General features: G+C 44.6%; 1 protein-coding gene across 3 annotated transcripts in view; it reads right to left on the reverse strand.

The window, feature by feature from the left end:
• Positions 1-21,601, reverse strand: part of Cachd1 (cache domain containing 1) — a 235,074-nt gene that overhangs the window by 32,224 nt on the left and 181,249 nt on the right. For all 3 annotated transcript variants that reach the window (XM_050136118.1, XM_050136119.1, XM_050136120.1), the window contains exons 8-13: positions 18,760-18,909; positions 14,115-14,348; positions 8,371-8,520; positions 7,648-7,771; positions 6,506-6,623; positions 1,432-1,600 (exon numbers count right to left, since the gene is read on the reverse strand). In XM_050136118.1, coding sequence (XP_049992075.1) covers positions 1,432-1,600; positions 6,506-6,623; positions 7,648-7,771; positions 8,371-8,520; positions 14,115-14,348; positions 18,760-18,909 — 945 coding nt within the window. The remainder of the gene's footprint in view (positions 1-1,431; positions 1,601-6,505; positions 6,624-7,647; positions 7,772-8,370; positions 8,521-14,114; positions 14,349-18,759; positions 18,910-21,601) is intronic.

The raw sequence follows: 21,601 nt of genomic DNA on the forward strand, positions 1-21,601 counted from the left end.
TCAGACATCATACGATGTACAGGTATGTATGAAATACTAAATGGTGCTCATTAACATCTAAAATTTTTTTAAAAGTTTTTATGTGTCAGAAATAAAATCTAGGAACACTATAAAAGCAGAAAATAAAGACACAACAGTAACAAAGAACAAGAAATTAGCAGGAAATAGTTAACAAATACAGAAAGCGCTAATCCAACTATAGACACAATCACATTAAAGATCAATAGTTTATATAAATCCATCAAAAAATAAAGACTGACTAAGCATGGTGGCACACACCCATAATTCCAGCACCTGGAAAGGCTAAGGCATGAAGAAAGTGAGTTTGAGACCACCCTGAAGTATATAGTGTTAATTATGTAAAACTAACAATCAGCATAAAACAACAAAGATTGCCAAAGATGGATACAAAACCTGTACTATAAGTTTGTCTATAAGAAACTCGCTTACTCTATAAAGATATACAGAAACTAGAAATAAGCTGGTAGACAGTGGAGTTGCAACATTAATTTCAGAAGAAACTGACTTCAGAGCATCTAAGCTGTGTTACTTTCTTTACCTTAATCTGAGGGAACTATTTTTTCTTTTGGTAAATCCAAATGTCTTCCTTTACCACAGACCAACCAAGGCACTGAACACTAAACGCCTGGTTGATTGCAATGGTAAACCCCACCAGCAGCCTTTGGAGATGCTGCCTATGGCAAAACTCTTGGGAGGTAGGGTCCTGTGGAAGATGTTATCAGTGCCTTCAGCAGATTCCTTTATGTCCCTCTTACTATTTTCAACACCCTTCACCCCACACCTGCACATCCTCTTATCTGTGGCTGTTCTTCACTGGTAGGACATCTCGCTGTGGCCTCTGGACAACCAAAACATGCCTAGCACTGGCTGCAGGCTGAGAGGGGCTGAGGGCAACAAAAACTGAACTCTTCCTTTGTCTGTGGTCCATGTTGGGCTATGGCCACTCTGAGCCTGAGATGGCGGAGGCTGGAGCATCATCCGGAGTCAACTTTGTTCTGTCTTTCCTCCCTGTTGACTGTCTTCCCCTCTTCCCTGGTCTGTTATCTATAAATCACCAGCATAGAAATTCTCACCTCAGCCTCTTCTAGGCAACTCGACCAAGGCAAGGAATACAACTGCTTCACAAAGTATATTTTGTTGTTATTATTATTATTGTTAGTATTATTTTCTTGAGACAGGTTCCCACTCAATAGCCCAGGCTGTCTGGAAATTCACCATGCAGCTCATGCTGGCCTTCCATCCATAGCCTAACGACTACCGGAACTGTGGGTGTGAACGACTGTACCTGGCTGCTTCACATTCTCTAGAACAGCGAATATGAAGTATTTGGGGCTGAACAGAGCAGGAATCAGATAGATGTTTCTGAGGAACTCTTTGATTAAGACCATGAAGAAAGCCCGTGGGCTTTACCTAGGGTTGCCAGCTGCTTGAAGTGGAGGCAAGCGCTTGGTTGGCCCAGGAGATCTAGTCGGTGGTACAGCAGCTTGCTGCTGGGCACGGTGTTAAGGTTTTTCAATTGTTTGACAGGTATTTCCGGTTGTATCACCACAATACACAGAATGAAGGACGTGTCCTGTACCTGTAAAGGAAAAAAAAATTTCAGCAGGGAATTCCTAACACAGAAAATGAAGGTTCCATTGCAAACATTAGTTTCTGATGTCTGGCTTCTCTCTGGGAAGGTGTTAATACAATGTCGGATGAACTCGCGTGAACGATATAAGGGTTTACCAGAGATCTTTCTGTTTTTCTTTCTTGTGGAAAGGAGCTTGTGTGTAACACAGCATCCTACAGCTAATGAGTGACCAAATAAGAGCCCCCTGGGAACTGTGACCCTGGTTTGTCATGTTTAGATAGGCTAACAGACAGGCGCAAGCGTGTGAGTGTGAGCGTGTGTGTGTGTGTGTGTGTGTGTGTGTGTGTGTGTATGTGTGTATACAGTGTTTATTTCTACTCTGGCTTGAAATGCATTTAAAATGCACAAGTGGAGCCTGGGATGTGGCTCCCTGGTAGAATGCTTGACTACTCTGCCCTAGGAATATCCTCTAGCCTTAGGAGAAAAAAAAGCATTATTGGTTTTTATAGAAGCATTCTGGGAGTTGACCGTTCTAAATCAATTGTGAGTCCTCACTGAGAGAAGGGCTCAGGAGCAGTCATTACAAAATATAGGGATTCTTTTTGTTTTAATAAATAAAGCTTGCCTGAAGACAAGCAGGTAAAACTAAACCACTAGGGGCCAGGCAGTGGTGGTACACACCTTTAATCCCAGGATTTGGGAGACGGGGGCGGAAGGCTTTCTTGTGAATTCAAGGTCACCCTAGGCTACACTAAATCAGTACAGAAACAGATCCAGGTGGTGGTGGCTCACACCTTTAATCCTGGTACTAGGGAGTCACACACCTTTGATCCCAGCACTCGAGGGGAATATAAGACGGGAGGAAACAGAGGCTCAGGGTTCATTTTACAGTCGTTTTCTCTAGAGGTTGGCTGTTTTGCTTTTCTGATCTTCAGCCTGAACCCCAACACCTGTCTCTGGGCTTTTATTATTCTTGCTACAACAAAATCCAGCATATTTACTTCATCACCGACAAAAACTGTCTCCCCTGCCCCCAGGTTTGAAATGAGCAGCATCACTGTTTAAACTCATAGGAAGCACCAATTCTATGATATTCTTGCCCAGTCTATTTGGGTCAACATTTTTGTTTCAGGATAGGCGGGTGCTGTTGTTGTCTACCACAATAAACTCTTATGTACTTCCAGAACTGCTTTCTCTTAGGAATGGGTGTTTGAACAAAATTTAGTGAGGAAAATGTCTTCCCAAGCATCACAAGCTAGTGACTGACTTACCACCAACAGTGGTGGCCCCATCATACTAGAATGGAGCAATAAAATGCCTGTTATCTCCGGATGCCTCTGTAAGATCACAATGCAACTCATGATTCGTGGTGCCGCCTGGGTGAGGTCACCCAGCGTGCTGTCTGTGGGCCACAGAAATGTGCAGCACAGACTATCAGCTGCAGCACTGCAAGGAGGAACTGCATTGCACTTTATGTCTTCTCTCTACCATAAATTTCATTATTATTTTAGGCTATGTATTTCTACCTATACAAATACTGAAAAGCAGTGTGCTGAGTTATTCTGGCATCAGCCATAGATAGAAATATGTGTATACCCTGCACTTCGATTGCATCAAGCATCTGGGTATTATAGTTGACTGACCCATAGCATTGAGGCTTGTGTAGGTCAACGACATTCACACACAATGATTTCGTGATGTTTTTCTTGAGCTGTCATTAAACAGTGCATAAGCGTCTAAGTCTGATATATTGCAAAGTGCAAAGAGCCTGTTTATTATTATGAGTGTGCGTGTATGTGTGCTCACGTGCACGTGCGTGGTGTATGCATGCCTTCAAGAGTGTGAGACTGTGCTCGCAGGCATACGTAAACATCAGAGGTTGGAATGCCTTCCTCGGTCACTTCTCTAATTCTTGAGACAGGATCTCTCAGTGACCTTGAAGCTTGCTGATTTGAAACTAGCTTGCCTAGAAGCCTCTGGGTGTTCTCCTGTCTCCCACAGTGCTGGGGTTAGAGATGTACATCTGGATTCATAGGATGCTGCAGTTCCAACTCAAGACATCCTTGTTACACAACAAGCGCTTTCCCGCCTCTCCTGGACAGAAACATTGACCCAGGTAGACTTGGTGTGTCACCACACCTGGCTGACAGATGGCTCAACCCCAAAGAGTCCATTTAAAAGATGGCTTGTAGATTAATCAGAGAGCGAGACAGCTACATCAGAACTAAAAATCAATGCTGCCTTATAAAAAGGGCTCCGATGATGTAGGGATGGAGAAATTTTAAACCAGGCAGGTTAGAGTTAAATTAAACTCAGGGTCTGTGAGAATGGCTTCAGAATCTTTAAACAGAAGCAATTTACATCTTCCTGGAATTGCTTTCAAGTACGGCTGGCAAACATCCTCAATTAGATTAGCAAATTTAATCCTCTTCCCTCATGCCCTGAATTAGAAAGTTGATGGCGTTGTTCTAAATGGCAGCCACTCTTTCCTCACTGCTCAGTCTGACACAGGTGTCCTTGAAGTTGAGTTTTTTGTATGCTGCAAGTTCCACTGACCCAAAAAAGGGAACCCCATCGGAATAAGTGGAACCTAACTTTATAGACTGTAGCTTATTCAGTAAGAGAAAAATACCCAAGTTCCAAAAGTAGCTGGTTAACTATGCAGAGCCATCTCTTTCAAAGAGCTAACTTAATCTCAAGTTATATTCAGACAAATTCGGTAAAAGAATTCACCATTCTGCCATGCCTGTGGATGCTAAGCTGTTTGAGTAGATTTTTTTTTCAGTAACCGCTGACTTTTCTTAGATTAGTAGAATGATCCATTTTACCCCTTGGGACAAGGTGAATAGCTAAACCCCCAACCCAAATAAAGAAGCTTAGGGATATTTTTCCTCACTGCTGGGTCAAAGCTTCATTTGCTTTGAATCTCATTCCCTTCTTAGTTTTTCACCTGTTGTGACAAATTTAGCTCTCAGAGAGGCGATGCATCTCCTTGATGTGATCGCCTGAATTATAGAACTTAGGATAGAGCTCAGGATTTACCAACATGGAAAGAGAAATTCTTTCCAAAAAAAAAAAAACGTTGACACCTAGTTCTCTTTACCACCCAAAGGCCACACAGACGCTGGCATTTCTTTCGAAAATATCAACGATTATTAATGCAGATAGCATTCAGGATGTAACTTAAAAGCTTTTTATCAGAATGTACTAGAAAATATGCTAGAAGAAAGGAATCTCTGAATTCAAACACCAAAGTCTGGTTTTATGTTGAATATTTAAGTGTGTGTGTGTGTGTATGTAGGGGGGTGGGGTTATTCGCAGGTGAGTTACAAGCAGTTGCAAGCAGCTCAGAGTGGATGCTGGGAATTATACTTAGGTCATTTTCTTTTTTTTTTTTTCTTTTCTTTTTTTTTCAAATTTATTTATTTATTATGTTTACAATGTTCTGTGTGTATCCCTGCAGGCCAGGAGAGGGCACCAGACCTCATTACAGATGGTTGTGAGCCACCATGTGGTTGCTGGGAATTGAACTCAGGACCTTTGGAAGAGCAGGCAATGCTCTTAACCGCTGAGCCATCTCTCCAGCCCCACTTAGGTCATTTTCAAGTGTTGTTCCTGCTCTCATCTGCTGAGGCATCTCTCTACCTGTTTATCACTTCCTTTTTAAAAAGATTTATTTATTATGTATACCGTGTTCTGTCTGCATGTATGTCTGCACACCAGAAGAGGGCACTAGACCTCATTATAGAAGTTGTGAGCCACAGTGTGGTTCCTGGGGATTGAACTCAGAACCCCTGGAAGAGCAGCTAGTGCTCTTAGCCTCTGAGCCATCTCTCCAGCTCCCTGTACCACTCTTTATTTATCCCTCTTACGTGCACTAAATGACCAATGAGAAGTTCTTAAAGGAACAAATGAACAACAGACTGAGCATCAGACACCTCCATCTAGCAAGCGTGACTGCATTTTTAAGTTCGGTAATTAAAATTTGGGGATAAAAATGAACATCCATCCTTTGGGTTATAGAACCTTGGGTCTTATAACAATACTGTTTTGCCATGTTGAGAAAGGAAAGGAGAGAAACAGTGTTGTCCTCTGTTTCTCTATGATCCTGAGGCCCAGTGTCTGAGCAGGGCTCATAGCACAGAGCAGCCCTGGATGCCCTAGTCATGGCTATACTGCCAATCCACTGGTGCTGAGGAGAGACACCCCAAACTCTAACCTAAGGCCTCATTTCTTTGGAGCATCTCAGAGGGCATTTATGTTTTTATATCTTCCTTTTAAACTCCTAATTTCCACAATCTGTGTTCAAATTATAAAACAACAACAATAAAAAAGAAGAGCAAACAAACTGCTGGGATGATTTATATTTTAAAATAATGAGCTCAGTAGCTAGCTCACATGTCCCGTGATGCTCCGTGGGCTATCCTGGTGGAAATAGAGAACTGGCTTGCCCAAGTCGTCCTTGGGCCATCTTGTGCCCACACATGTACAAATAGGTAAACGAAGGTTAAAAAAAAAATCATTTAAAGAGCTTTGGTCTATCTATGTGAACCCACACAGTCAATAATGCACTTCATGCATGTGTACACAGAGAGACTTGTTTGTGCAGAAAAAATTCTGGAAACGGGTTGAAGTGGTTACTGATGGGAAATGGGTCAAGGGCAGGAAGGAGTGGATCTGTTTTCTCCCCTTTGTATCCATTTATATGATTTGATCTCTTTGTCATGAACAATTAACTGGTTTTAGAAACAAGAAAGGGGGAAAAAATGTGAACCATCTGTGGAATGTCTTCTTTCCCAGTCCCTTCAAATCAGACTAGTCACATAGTCTGACCCAGGTTCTCCAGGGTTGCCGGGAGAAGAGCATTGAACTTCAGAGGCCGCCAAATCCAAACGACTCCCTTCTACTCACCATCTTCCAGGCGTAGCTCACATTGTAGGCCTCCTTTCCAGTCTCCCTCAGCTTGTTTATGTGCCAAGACAGAGAGGAGTTCACAGGGACCGTGATAATCCGGCTGCCTAGAGGGAGGCTGTGTGGAAAACCAGAATTAAATGCCTCGGGCGAGAGAGAAAAACTAAGCACTTAATTAAAGGCAAGCGAGAAGCTGTGCGTCAGTGGCCACCCCCTGCTCCTGAACAGCACAGAAACTCATCCCCTTTGAAAGCCATGATGTGAGATTTTCAGCTGTGGGAACGCGCTATGTCAACTCTGCCTTAAACGCCATCCTTCGCCTCTGCCCTGCCCCCAAAGTTAATTCTTTCCAGAGACTGACTTGTCTCAAATCACTCACTTATTAATTTTCAACCAATGGGCACAAAGATTCATTTCTCCATAGGTTACCATCTGGCAAAATAACATATCACAGTTGGAAAACATCCAATCTGTCTTTATCTTGAGAGAGCGCGGCACAAACCGTGCCGCCGGACACGACACTGACAACCTATTTACGGGTCCTCACCTCAACCTTTTATTTTGCTAACACATCTTGGTTTGGTCTACACAGAGTTCTTTCTGGACGTGAGTTAACACACGCCTTATTTTACAATTAAACTCAATGGAAAGGTAGAATTTGATTGACAAGACATTGCCTCCAAATAATTTTGAGAGCCTTTCCCTATTATAACAAGCAATCAAAATCCTGGCTATCCTTCTTTAAAAACTGTTTTGTAATTTAATTTTATTTATTGTTATTGTATATGTATTCACAATGTGTATGCGTGTGTGTGTGTGTGTGTGTGTGTGTGTGTGTGTGTGGTTACCATGGTGCAAGTATGTAGATTAGAGGACAACTATGGAGTCAATTCTCTCCTACTTTTACGTGATTTTGGGGATAAAACTTGGATTGCCAAACCTGCATGGTAAGCACTTTTGCTTACGGAGCCACCTCCCAGCCCTTGGCTCCTACCAGTATGCAAACTCACTCAGAAAACTTTTGGTAACAAGAAAATAACTTGTATGCTAGTCTTATCTTCTATGGCAAACACTCACATTTGATTGCAAAAGGTCCCCCTCTCAAAACACATAAAATCCTGTAACCCTCACCTCTTTCTTACCTTAGGATATTTTGCCGAACCAATTCAAACTTGGGGATATTTTCGTAGTGTATGATGTCGGTATGGAGGGGGGGTTCTGAGAGTAAGTATGGCCTGGTAAGAGACGGATGCATAAGTGTATACCCTGAAATCACAGAACAAGACATGTCAGGAGGAAGATGCCGGCTGCTGGTTCTAAGCAACGTGCCCATTACTGGTCTGAACGGTGGACTGTCTGGGATGGCTGCCCAGTGCTCAAAACCTCATCTGTACCTTAGCAGTCCAATAAAACCTCAACCGTTTTATGTGAGCTCTCATAAAACTCCTGAAGTGTTGAAAGAGCTCTTAAATTACTGAACATATGTCTAATTGAGGCTATTTAGGTGGCATTCGTTTTTCTGGTTTTCGTTTTATTAAATGTTATTAAATGTTACATATAAACCTTCCTGCCAGGGAATCTAAAGATAAGGATACTAACAAAAAGTGATTTAAACCCCATTCTAGGCGTTATTCACCCCCAAATCTAACTTCTTGATGTTATTAAAAACCTACGATCTCACAACCCAGCATAGTGTGAGCTCATGCACTGTGAATTCGCTCTGCCATCTCCACGATCCATTTCCACTGCCCCATGATCCTAGTGGCATAACTTCCCTGAAAACTGTCTTTATTTTACTTTATTAGTGAAAAAAATATCCACAGACTATGTTTTTTTAAGTTGCAAAAGAAAATGTTCTTTCTTACCTTTGTCATCTATGAGAAAAGTATAGGAAGCCAAAGAGTCTTGGTAATATGTCACGTCTTCAAGAATGTAAGCCAGATTCACGTCCACACCTACGATCCCCAGGAGAAGGTTTCCAAAGTAACAGGGTTTACTCACAGTCATGATCAAACCTGTGGGTTAAAAAACAGAACCAAAGGATAGCACAGAAACACTGGACCAAGGCTGGGGCCGTGCTCAGGGTAAGCATGAGGGCTGATAGTGGTCTCAGGCCCTGTGATCCAGGTCCTGACCACTGCCCTTGCAGCTTGTATGGAAAGTGAGACAAAGGAAGGGAAGAGGGTCCTTTGGGATGGCGTAGTTAATTTAAACAGGGGTCATCTCCCTGCCCCCCCTCCCCGCCAGCACCTCCAACCTTCCTATCTAAGCCACAATATGTGCTGTGGTAGTTTGAATGTAACTGGCCCTCATAATTTCATAGGGAGTGGCACTATTAGGAGGTGTGGCTTTGCTGGAGTGCTTGTGACCTTGTGGGAAGAAGTGTGGGGGTGGGCTTTGAGATTTTCTATGCTCAGCATCTCAGTTCACTTCCTGTTGCCACCATGCTTGCTTTTATGATGATAATGGATTAAACCTTTGAAAATGTTTCCCTTTGGAAGAGTAGCCATGGCCATGGTGTCTCTTCCCAACAACAGGAACCCTAACTAACACACTTGGGATCAACAGAAAACAGTACAGTGCCAAATCTGTGTGAATGGGAAGACTCAGCAGCATGTCAAAAACAAAAACAAACAACAAACAAAAAAACCCACTGGATAAGGAGTCTGAAGAATTGAGTTCCATTCCAGCTGTACTCCTTTTGTACATACGTGTGACACTGGACATAATATCCGGCACCCGCCCATGCTGACAGGATACGGAGGAAAGGACCTGTTTTTACTGATTTCTAGGGGATGCTGGACCAAGACATTTGGGGAAAGGGATTTTTAAAAAACAGACTCATTACAACTCATCAATGTATCGAAAACCCTGAAGACGGCGGAGGGGAAGAGTTAGAAAGGCACAGAAACTGATCGCGTGGAACTCTGAGTAGTTGAAATAAATGAAATTTCCATAGGAATGTCTTTCTAGCCATGGAGGCCAGGCCCCACGCTGTAGACTTTGTCAGCCATATCCTCTCAGATACCCACTCTTTCCTACTTCCTTTCCAGAAACAAATGTTCAAACTATACAAATCACACCTAGCTCACAGGACACATAAAACAACAGGAAAATTCTATCCTGAGTGAGGTAAGCCAGACCCAAAAAGAGGAACATGGGATGTACTCACTCATATTTGGTTTCTAGCCATAAATAAAGGACATTGAGCCTATAATTAGTGATCCTAGAAAAGCTAAATAAGAAGGAGAACTCAAAGAAAAACATACAGGCATCCTCTTGAATATTAACCTTCATCAGGCGATGAAAGGAGACAGAGACAGAGACCCACACTGGAGCACCGGACTGAAATCTCAAGGTTCAAATCAGAAGCAGGAGAGAGAGCACAAGCAAGGAACTCAGGACCGCGAGGGGTGCACCCACATACTGAGGCAATGGGGAAGTTCTATCGGGAACTCACCAAGGCCAGCTGGCCTGGGTCTGAAAAAGCCTGGGATAAAACCGGACTCGCTGAACATAGCAGACAATGAGGACTACTAAGAACTCAAGAACAATGGCAATGGGTTTTTGATCCTACTGCACATACTGGCTTTGGGGGAGCCTAGGCAGTTTGGATGCTCACCTTACTAGACCTGGATGGAGGAGGGTGGTCCTTGGACTTCCCACAGGGCAGGGAACCCTGATTACTCTTTGGGCTGACGAGGGAGGGGGACTTGACTGGGGGAGGAGGAGGAAAATGGGAGGCAGCGGTGGGGAAGAGACAGAAATCTTTAATAAATAAATAAATAAATAATAAAAAAAAGAAAATTAGGGAAAGGGAAGAACACGTAGGAGGAAAGTGTCCAGGAGAGTCAGGGTGTGGAGTGGAGCAGGTGGGCACCAAACTGTCCTGCCTCCACCGCGAGGCAGAGGAAGTCACGCTGCCTCAACTGATGGCTTCATGAAGCTGAGACAAGGCAATGGCTCTGATCTCTAGCCATGCTGCAATCTCGGGACTCTACAGAAATCCCCAAACGTAAGAATGGTGCGCTTTTCTCTATCTTGTTGTACTTTCCTGTACCTGGAAGCATGTTCACTCTCCGGGGGCCTATCACAAATCCCTTCTAGAACACTTTGGAAAAGCATTTGGAAACTCTTAAAGGTGTCTACGAAAAAGAATGGACTGGTAAACGGAGAACTGTGGGTGGTGACGATACTCCAGGTATGCTGAATTGCTGCGGTTGCAGAGACCAACTAACTGGATCAGCAGGAAGAAGGAGACACGACCCTGGAAGAATTTGTAAAAAGTCATTCCATAGGGGTAGGAGGTCTCTTCTGATCTTCCCAGTACCCTCTACTCAGTTCACATTAAAAATGCTTCTCAGCAACAACAGATATTGAAAATAGTCTTGACCGCGCACTTCACAGGAGGTTCGGGTTCAGGCCTCCTTGGACAAAAGGGTTATGTATGGTAGAAGCAGCATCATGAGGGCTAGTTTAGAGACAAAGGTCCCAACATAGGTCATATTCCCTGGGCTCTTGTCTAAGATGCAAGTCATTTTCATAGACTAGTAAAGAACAACAGCAATGCTCCATGACCGAGATGCAAAAGCATTCTAACCTCTCCGGCTATGATGGAAAAAACTGTCTTAAAGAGGAGCCTCATCAACTCTAGCAGGACTGGGAAGGAACCAGCATAGGACCAAACTAGTCCCTCTGAATGTGGTTGACAGTTGTATGGCTGAGGCAGACTGAGGGGCCACTGGCAGTGGCACCAGGATTTATTCCTAGTGCTTGCACTGGCTTTTTGGGAACCTATTCTCTTTGGATGGATACCTTGCTCAGCCTAGATATAGTAGGGAGGGCCTTGAACTTTCTCCAAAGCAATGTGCCTTACCCTCTCCGAGGAGTGAATGGGGGCTGGGAGGTTAGGTGGAGGGAATGAGAGGGGAGGGAATGAGAACTTGGATTGGTATGTATAATGAATAAAGACAGTTTTTTTTTTTTTTACAAAAACAAATTAAAGAAAAAAAATGAGCCTCAAACTTACTTTTCCATTATTAGCTTGTACAGGAGACACTTTGTATTAAATCAATTAGTTACCAATTAATTGGTCCGTGTGTGCATGTGTGCGTGTACCTGTTTGGGTGTTTGTACACGTGTGTACACATGTACTCACTCAGAAGTCAAGGGTAATGTCAGGTATCTTTCTCAGTTTCACAACTGAGACAAGGTCTTTCACAGAACTGGGAGCTCACCGATTCGGCTAGATTAGCTGGCCAGGGAGATGCTTGTCTCTGCTCGCACCAGCACCAAGGTTATAGATTCAATTTCACATTCAGGCATTTTACATGAGTCCTAGGGGACCTGAACTCAGGTAAGCATTTTGCTGGGTCATTTCCCAGTCTCTGGATAGAAGACTCTGGATCCCAAAGTGGCAAATGAAATATGTTAAGCTATGCTCACAATGACAGAATCTCCAAACACTACCCTCTCTACTTGAACCTCAAACATATAAGTAAGGTTTTTTTAAAAAACAGAAATGCATGTTCAGCAAATACATACATATATTGCACCCCCCCCCCAAACCCCATGATATTCATCAAATGATAGTCCGTCTATAATGGTTTTTCAGTTAGAGCTGCATTGATTTCTCTACATTCAAGTTCTCGAGTCACGGAGTCAGATGAGTCACCTAGTAAGCTGTAGGAGCTGAAAGTACGACAGAAGTGGCAGAAGTGACACACTGGTACGGAAATCCACCAGATGTGCAAGCCAATGACTGACATCCACTGTGCAGGCTTCATGAAATGAGACCCACAGATTCACATCTGGATGACATCAACAAGCAGGTGGCTCAAAAATTTCATGGAAGGTGCAGATTTCAGGAGGGGCCCCCACTCTACCTGCTTGGCATTAGTAAGCTAATTGACTTATTTCACTGAGTTCTTAAAGAATTGCATTTCCACATCTGTCTTTATTCCTTTCACACAGCGCATAGTATGAACAGGATTTCTTGATGGTCTCTTATCAGCAAAATTTTACTGAGGGGGTTTGTGTACCTTGCCCCCCTTGGCTGGCATACACACACACACACACACACACACACACGCATTTAAGTTTCTGTCACTATCAAGAGGACTAGCCTACCTATGGGTTGTGACCCTCTTGGGGGTTGAATGACCCTTTGACAGGGGTCACCTAAGACCATTGGAAGACATAGATATTCACATGTGATTCTTAACAGCAAAATTACAGTTATGAAGTAGCAACAAAAATAATTTTATGGTTGGGGTGCCCACAACATGGGGAGCTGTAGTATTCGTAGTATCAGGAAGGTTGAGAAGCACTGCCCTAGACTATATACATGTGTGGACCCATTCAGAATGAAAAAGGAGGGTTCAACAGGAACACCAGACCCAGGTTCGGGATGCCATCTGTCTGCTTAGTGATTATCTGCCTCTTCCAACCTTCTTCATCAAGAATGTGGGAGGAAGGCAGAGTAAGAAAATGAAGAATAAGCCAAGTGTGGTGGTGCACACCTTTAATCCCAGTACTCAGGAGGCAGAGGCAGGTGGATCTCTGAGTTTAAGGGTACCCGGTCTACAGAGCAAGTTTTAAGACAGGCAGGGCTACATAGAGAAACCCTTACTCGGAAAAAAGAAAGAAAGAAGAAATAAAGGGGAGAGAGAGAGAAGAGAAAGAAGAGAGAGAAGAGAAAGAAGAGAGAGAAGAGAGAAACAGGGCCTGGAAAGATGGCTCAGTGGTTAAAAGTACTTGTTCTTGCAGAGGACCCAGGTTCAAGTCTCAAAACTCACATGGCGACTCACAATAAAAGTTTATCACTCTAGTTCCAGAATGTTCATCCTGTAGACATGCATGCAGCCAAAAACACTCATAGAAATAAAATCTTTAAAATTAAAAAAAAAACATTAAAAAAGTGAAGAATAAACAATAATTATCTTTCCTGAGAAGCAACCTACTATCGGCCAGGCATATTGTATAGACACTTTATATACATTACTGCTATTACTATTCATGATCACCCGGACAAAAAGTATTCCCATTTCCTAGGTCGGTGACTGAGTCACGTGACCACTAAACCTCTTCGCTCAACATTGTGTCCTGGGTACTTGTGGCATCAGGATGATGGTGTGGATAAGCGCAAAGGAAAACGGTGTATTAAAAAAGGGACATGAGCAGCACTCATAACTGGGTGGTATGCCAGCCACTGGTTATATGTATGCGTGTATGTGTACACGTAGGTGTCCATCTTAATCTGTATGTATTCTCGCGTGTGTATGAATTCATCCTAAGAAACTCACTGATTTATCCCTTCTTGAAGGTGACCAAGATGGAGAATTAATGAGGTAACAAGGACTTAAGGAGTGTGGGATCTAAGAACACACCCAGTTCTTTGTGTTTCCCTGCGCACCGTGATGCACAGCAACGCTTTAGCGCCACTCACTAAGGGAGCTTCCTCAGGAAGCAGCATTGGGCTTACGCGTTACCGCGTGTTGTAGGCTAGGTGGCAGGCAACCGTCTTTGTGGGGTTGGAGCAGGAGGGGTGCACCTTTCTGCCTGCTCCTTTCTCTCCTCTTCCATAGTAGGACATTCTTGCTACACTTACCATCCCCCATCTCGTCGGAGAAGGGGAGGCTGAAGACGGCCTCGTCAATCATCCGGTTGGGAAGGTTGGTGTAGAACCTGCCAACTGTGGTCTCCAGGTTGCTAAGCTGGTTCAGCACCATCATGCTGCCCTTAATCACGGGCAAGGGTGTCCGGTCTGGGATGCCATATTTCCCAGAGTTCTGTTCAGCCAGATCCCTAAGGAATGCCAACTCCTTCAAACCAGTCACCCCATCTGTAATCGAAAACAAGGGGAAAAACTTGGTTATTGTTAGGCAGCAGTTTGCCATTTAGATCCACTATGGATACAAATGAGGTCTTGCGCAGGGCATGGTGGTGCAGGCCTTTAATCCCAGCACTTGAAGGTAGGGGTGAGGGCGGGAGGGTAAGGGCAGGGTGTGCTGGGATTATCAAGATGAGCTTCATCTACATAGTGACTTCCAGGATAGCCAGAGCTACACAGGGAGGCCCTGTCTTGAAAAAAAAAAAAACAAAACCCAAAACCAAACAAAGTCTTGAATGTCCAAGGGGGGGATACTGTCTATGGACCCAGGAAGATACCAGTTCCTACTGCAAACCAAAAGCCAAAACAGGGAAGTTCTTCAGTCAAAAGCACAAAGGGAGTCTTCAAAAGGCAGTGATGAAAACCACATGGGAAACGAAGGATGTGCTCGTCCTAAACATTTAATTATAATAAGATTTAAATGCTTTGCTGCACTCAATATCTGAAAGCAAAAGTAATAGTTAACAAGTCTGCATTTAATTTACAGCAGTGGCCGACCTCTGGAGGGCTTTAAGGCCTTTACCATTTCATTCCTGCTTTGCCTGTAAAACCACTTGCCAAAAACTCAAGAAACTAAATGAAAGAATTATGGCCTGCATTTAGCAATGCTTCTAAACCCTCTTCTTCAAGCTCATTTAATTACAGATGTCTTTATGCTTGATATTGTTAGGATAATACTAAATTTGATTTATTTAATGTGTATCTTTTATATTTATGGGGTACTGAAAACTTTGTAAAAAGATTTAGGCATAGTGGGATGTATTGTTCTACAACATCTGTGTTCCATAGTACAAAAATAAATTTAATAAACCAAATTTTTTTTCAGTCTGTTATTGTTGGCATGCAGTCAAAAGGATTAGTAACTGATCTCACATGGGCACCACTGTAAACAAGTTCGGGAGCTTTCAGTTGTTGGTGAGACTCTACCACTGCCCTTCCAGGAGATTCTGTCTCCTGCTCTTGAAGACTTAAGACAGCAAACTATGAGCTATTTATTCCATTGTTAAAAGAACCTGAAGTGTTCACGGATCACCTACTATAAATATGCCACGCTGTTTTCATCTGTGGAGTGAGTGTATTTCTAACATTCAAAGTTCATTACTAGTTACTAAGTAGCAGCAAAATCTAACATATCATCTACAATTATTCCTTTTTTTCTTTTTTTTTTTTTGGTCACCAGGTCTTACTATGTAACTCTGACTGTGTAGACCAAGGCTGGCCTTCAACTCAGAGATGTCTCTCTGCCTCTGCCTGCTGAGAGCTGGGCTTAAAGGCATGTGCCACCATGACTGGCTGATTTCTTTTAAAAACATTATGATCTAGACAAACTTGAATTTCACTCTATACCTTCAAGGTGATAAGAAAGAAATAAAGTTCCTGGGGCAAATCATTTGGGAACCAGATCACTGTTCCCTTTGCTTGGCATAGACTGGTTAAGGGGTGAGGGGGTCTCTTTTAGAGTAAAAGACATGGCTGATTTCTGCCCTCATCTCAAGAGAAGCTCGCAGAGGTAAAATGATGAAAGCAGACAACTTGGGCACTAGATGTATTTCTTCTTTGTCCAGTACTGCTCCACTCCCAAAGTGTTAACAAGCAACAAACTAGGTCCAGCAAGACAGCATGGGATGGAGGGTTAGGTGGTCAACACTATCGGCAGTTTTTGAACAACACATGGCAGATACACTGGATAGTAAATCTACCAATACGGGCATGCTAGAAACCACATTTCCCAGAGTCCTCTCTGCTGTGTGCTCATAAATTAAAGATGCCAAAAAAAAAAAAAAAAAAAAAAACACCAAGTTTTATGGAGTGAACCAAGAGATGGCGCGAGACAGACACAGAGACATCAGAATGTTCCAGTTTGAGTCACGTTCTCCGGTCTTCAGTAAGCTTCCTTCCCAAACTTCTGGCTTGCTCACCAACATCAACCCCGGGTAAGCTGTCCAACTATTTCACTGAGAGCAATGACAATGAAAAGTCAACAACCTTCCAGAGATTTCTATATCCCAACTTATGAATTGTCTCCAATGTTCTCAGTTTTCAGCTTTCCCTACAAGCCTGATGATTGAACTCTGAGTTGCTAGCTTTCTTTTTTGTATTTTTCTAGTCAATCCAACTATGGTGATCTGTTTCATCCAAATCCCTCTTTGAATTTGGAAAGATAATCCAGCTCTAACTTTCACACACCTGCAATCAAAAGCCACGGGAAGACCACAGTGAGGAAAATGGTTCCAGGGAGTGGGGGAATGTCTTTCAAAGTCTCACGATGGCCCTGCTTCACTATGTGAGCTCTTGGTGGTCTACTGAGGGACAGTGTCTGCCCCAGGAATAGTAGTCGAAGAGCTAGATGTATCTGGTAAGACAGGTGAGAAATTGAAGAGCTTTGGGTGGGTGAACAGAGTTAGCCAGAGGGTTTAAAGTGTGGAGTTGTCACGGGGATGGAAGTGTAGCTAAGACTCTGAAGGACTGGTTCCTGGACAGGTGATAACTGGGGCTTTGACTCAGTGTCTGCCGCACACCAGCAGCGGTTACTGGCTGTGGGTTTGTCTCCCCATCCTCTCCTGCCTTTAACTCAGTTGTCCTCCTTAGTGGAAGAGCTCTCTGAAGACTAGGAAGCTCATGCAGGTGGTGGGCGCCACAGAGGCTCGGGGAATTTCATTTTCCTCCCTTCTCACTCATGAGAGAGAGAAGTTAAGCCATGGCAGGAAGAGTATCTATCAGGCAACCTGAAATGACCCCGATGGGTCAGTGCTCAAGCAAAAAGCGGCCGTCTTCACCCATCCTAAGCAGAGGGTTCCTCTGCTCAGAACACAATACAAACAGCAAGACGCCTCACGCTTGTGAGGATCACACTCTTGGAAAAGTGAAGGCACAGGAGAGAGAGGACACCCTCTGCCCACAGAGGAGGGAACACGAGGGAGAGAGCGGGTGCCCACGTCTACACAGTGGGAGTCATGAGTATCAGGATGCCCTGCTGTGACACTGCTGAATGAGGCTGACCCCAGATGGTAGAGATGCTCTCCGCTGTCAGCTACGCTGCGTATGACAGGAAACATCATCACTGGCCACCCCTCCCCAGGATCTGTTAGGCACCAGGCTCTACGCTAACTTAAAATTCTTCGTTTATGTACATATGTATGTGTCTATGTGTGCATCTGTAGGTTCATGTGTGTAGGTGGGCACAGAAGCCAGAAGAGGGCACTAGATCCTTTGGCGCTAGAGTTACAGCACCCTACTGTTGGTGCTGGGATCAGAACTCAGGTCCTTTGCAAGAGTAGCAACCACTCTTGACCTCAGAGCCTTCCCTCCAGCCCTTCTCTGTTAATTTTCAACCGACGCCATACCGTTGCTTTTATTATACTCTCCCTGGGCAGTAGAGTGTGTATCTCACCTCACAGATAAAAGAGAGGTCTGGAGCTGGCACACACGGGCCAGCTCTGCACTCAGGAGGCTGAGGCAGGGTCTCAGGTTTGAGACTGGCCTGGGCTACATCAGGAGACGATGCCCGGAAAAACAAAAAGTTAAAGTCTAAAGAGATGAAGTCCTGCCATGAGTCTATGCTGGTGGATGGTGACGGTGGCAGCTGGTTGGTGCGCCTGCACTTCCTCAGGGTGGTCCGTAAGGCACTAGATTCAGAATCACTCCAGAATAACAGACTCCTGGCTCCCTCCTGAGAGGGTCTGAGTAAGAACCGGAGGACAATATCTAGAATTTGCATGTTGGGGACACTCTCCACATACTTCTTAGCACATCAAACCGATGGTCATTGTCCCTAAGTGAGTGTGTGGGAGGGCGTGGGTTTCATAGCGCTCATGCGCGGGACCGGCTGCCAGATGAAAACTTTGTCTCACATCACCCAAGGGCTCAGGGTTGAGTCCCCGAGGGGGAAGAGCCGCTGAAGGAAAGGCCACGTACTAATAGGTGTGGTGGCACCAGACGACAGAGGCTATCTGCAGGTGACAGCTGAGGATGCCGGTGGAAGCTCGGGAGTGGGTCTTTGGATGGATACCGGGATGCTGCAGAATGGAAAGAACCTAGGCCAGCACTATGGCTTCCTGCGATTCACGGGAGCCGTGAGCATCAACCTCCCTATAAGTATCGAAACCTCTGATGACCTAGGTTACGGAAAACAGGAGAGAGATGTAAAACTCGGCCAGACCACAGAAGCAGAGGAGAGTCAGGAACTTGTGGTTGGTTAGGCAGAGTCCCGCATCCCAGCACAGGGTATGAGAGAGCAGCTGGCGCCTCCCTCGCCCGACAGCTCTATCAAAGCTCGGGGCACAAGTCTCTTTCCCTCTTTGTAAAGCAGCTCCTGCCTAGAGGGAACTTTCATCTGAAAGGGAAATATCGAAACACTGCCTACCGTTCATGAGGGCATAGGTAAGAATCATTACGGAGTTGTTCAGAAAGCCATTTTCTTCATTGATGACGCGGAGGGTTGCCTTTTTATCTTCTTCCGAGGAGTCCTTTGATGTGATGCCCGCCGACAGGTAAATAATGGCCATGTCTGTATCTAAACAAAAACACACAAACCGAGGTTACATTCGGATTCCGGCGACAGCCAGCTGTGCCGTCTTCCTTCCCGTTTTCCCGGACTTGCCCACCCAGAGGACCCGGCTGGCCCCTGGTGTCCCGCGTCTTTCCCGTGTGATGGATGTACTGCTGGCTTTCATCTTGCTAATTCCTTTTCCCTTCCATCCTGCACTCTCTGCACGGCAAGGCCTCACTTATCCAGCGCACGACGCTCCTGACACATTTACCAGATGAAAGACGGAGATTTCCTCCGGGCACCCACGCTGAGTTCATTTAAGACAGCCTAAAAGGAAATCCCCCCCCCCCCCCCCCAGCTTCTGCAACGAGGGTTCAGAACACAGCTTATCCCTCCCTCAGTCACACAGGGCTAGTAACAGGAGCCACACTTTGGGGTGTGGGGGGGGCTTGGCTTCTTTTAGGGTTCTGCAGACATGGAAAATGACTTGCCAGATCCTAACTACTGTCAAATACATTTGGATTTTGAAGGTTTATCAGTGTAGCAAAGTAAAACTATGAACGTAGACGCACCATGTGCTCCAAACTGCTACTGTATGCTTTGTGCGTTTGGGTCATGTAGGCTAAGGTAGTAACCTCTTCATATGTATAACTGGAGAAACAGCTAGAAAGCGGGACAGATACCAGTACCAAGTTCACAGAAGCTGCTGGGAGGAAAGGTTGGTCAACTGGAGTAATGTGTAGACAAACGATGATGGCACAAGAAGGAACATTAACAAGAAGCCCCAATACACATGTGTGCACTACTTCAATTGGCCTGAAGACGACTTGCAATTTGCATTCAAACCACCCTCTAAAGCAGGTCAAGGAGTAAGTGAGAGGTAAGTGTAACTCAGAAGACCTTCCCCAACGTAGACTGACTCAAGAGTAAGAGTGGCGGGGTCTGGGGAAGGCAGCTCAAGGGTTAAAATGTGTTTCAAAGGCAACACTTAACAGCTAGATGCAGTAATAGAAAACCAGAATCCCAGGGCTGGCAGGGAAGTACGAATGGATACTGGTTAGCCATTCTGGTCAGGGGGACAAGCTCTAAGTTCACTGAGAGACTCTGTCACCACAATAAGGTAAAGGAGTGACTGAGGAGGGGAGGCATCCTGGCCTCAAACCCTGGCATGGGTGCCCCCAAGTTCCTGCAGTGTTGCTGTACTGCGCAGTGTTCTCGCAGAGCTGCTGCATGGGTTACACAGAGTGCAGTTCTGCTGCAGCTTGGCTGCACATCGCTGTGTTGTCCAGAATGCCACAGTCTGTTTGCAGAGTGCAGACAGAGCTGTATGCTGCCCACACACAGACACAGAGAGCTGAGGAGGAAGAAAGCGGCACGGGGATGGGGACAATGAACTGCCAACTACTAAAGACAACAAGGCAGGGATGGAAAGAAGCTGGGCTTCTGTATTTCTTTCTAACGCAAAGGCCTTTGAGTCAATAGATAGCTTTTGGACATGCTGTAGGGGATCATGCCCCCGTGTAGTGAAATGCTTGTATACACCCTCATTTCTACAGGTCCCGCTGCTGGCTATGGGTAACCACGGCAGGCAGTCTAGCTGCTTCATGATCCATCCCATAATATATGCACCCCTGGGAAGCCACATCCAGAGGGTGGGTGGGATGGAATGACCAGTCCTGTGTAGAACGCATCAAAGGTGATGGTGTTACGGTTATGTGGTACAAAGTAATATGTAACGAATGCAATTGCCATTAACATTATTCTAAGAGACATCCACAATTCTTGCAGTTTGTGAACTTGCATTTTAGATTCTGAAGTATTCATTGCTATCTTTGCATAGATTAATAGTTTATGTAGTATCAATGCTATAGACAGTCAGACTGAATTTAGTAAAGTTGGGCTGACAATAAATATATCCACCCTTTACTGCTAGCGAAGCCAGTTGAGATGCTCGGGATGTACTGCCTGCAAATGTGTCTTTATTCACTCACTGGAGATCAGGAGGAGAGGCTGATGAAAGAAGAGAAATCCTTAAGTCTTAGACTCCCACATTAGTCCCAGATGTCAATATTTTCTCAGTTGTAACTATATTCCTGCATGCCACTTTACTAGAGTCTGAGATAGCTCATTTAAGCTTCACACTAAAAATAAGTGTCCAACAAACCACAGAATAAAACAGTTCCACGTCCCACCAGAGAGGGCACAGCTGTGTCACAGGGTCACAGGAAGAAAGAAAGAAAGAAAGAAAGAAAGAAAGAAAGAAAGAAAGGATCATTAAGACAAAAAAATGCCCAAACAAAGGACCATGAGACAAAAAGTCAACAAAAATACCATTAGTTTTGTGTTAGCCATCTACTGCTGGGCATGGGACCTACCCTTAAGTGCTTAATCGACCCGGTAGAGAAAACTATCTTTTTTTCTTTTACAAGCAGGTGTCAATTGGAGAGAGTGTCTTGGATAGGCATGATGAAGACATCCCATTTAGGACTGAGTGTTCCGAGGTCTCTCACCCTTTGCACATTGTCTAGTTGTGTGTCTCTGTGTTTGTGCCTATCTTCCGCACAAGGAAGCCTCTCTGACAATGGCGGAGCAAGGCGCGGATCTGCGTCCCCGGTCTGGGGTGCTCACTCAGCAGTTTTACTAAGTTTGGTCTTTGCTCACTGTATAACACTGGTAAACTTAGAGGTGGCTAATTCTAGGGATCTGGGGACTCAGG

This window comes from Alexandromys fortis, unplaced genomic scaffold, assembly GCF_014885135.2.
Source record: "Alexandromys fortis isolate MF-2015 unplaced genomic scaffold, M_Fortis_MF-2015_v1.1 scaffold_13, whole genome shotgun sequence".
Lineage (NCBI taxonomy): Eukaryota > Metazoa > Chordata > Mammalia > Rodentia > Cricetidae > Alexandromys > Alexandromys fortis.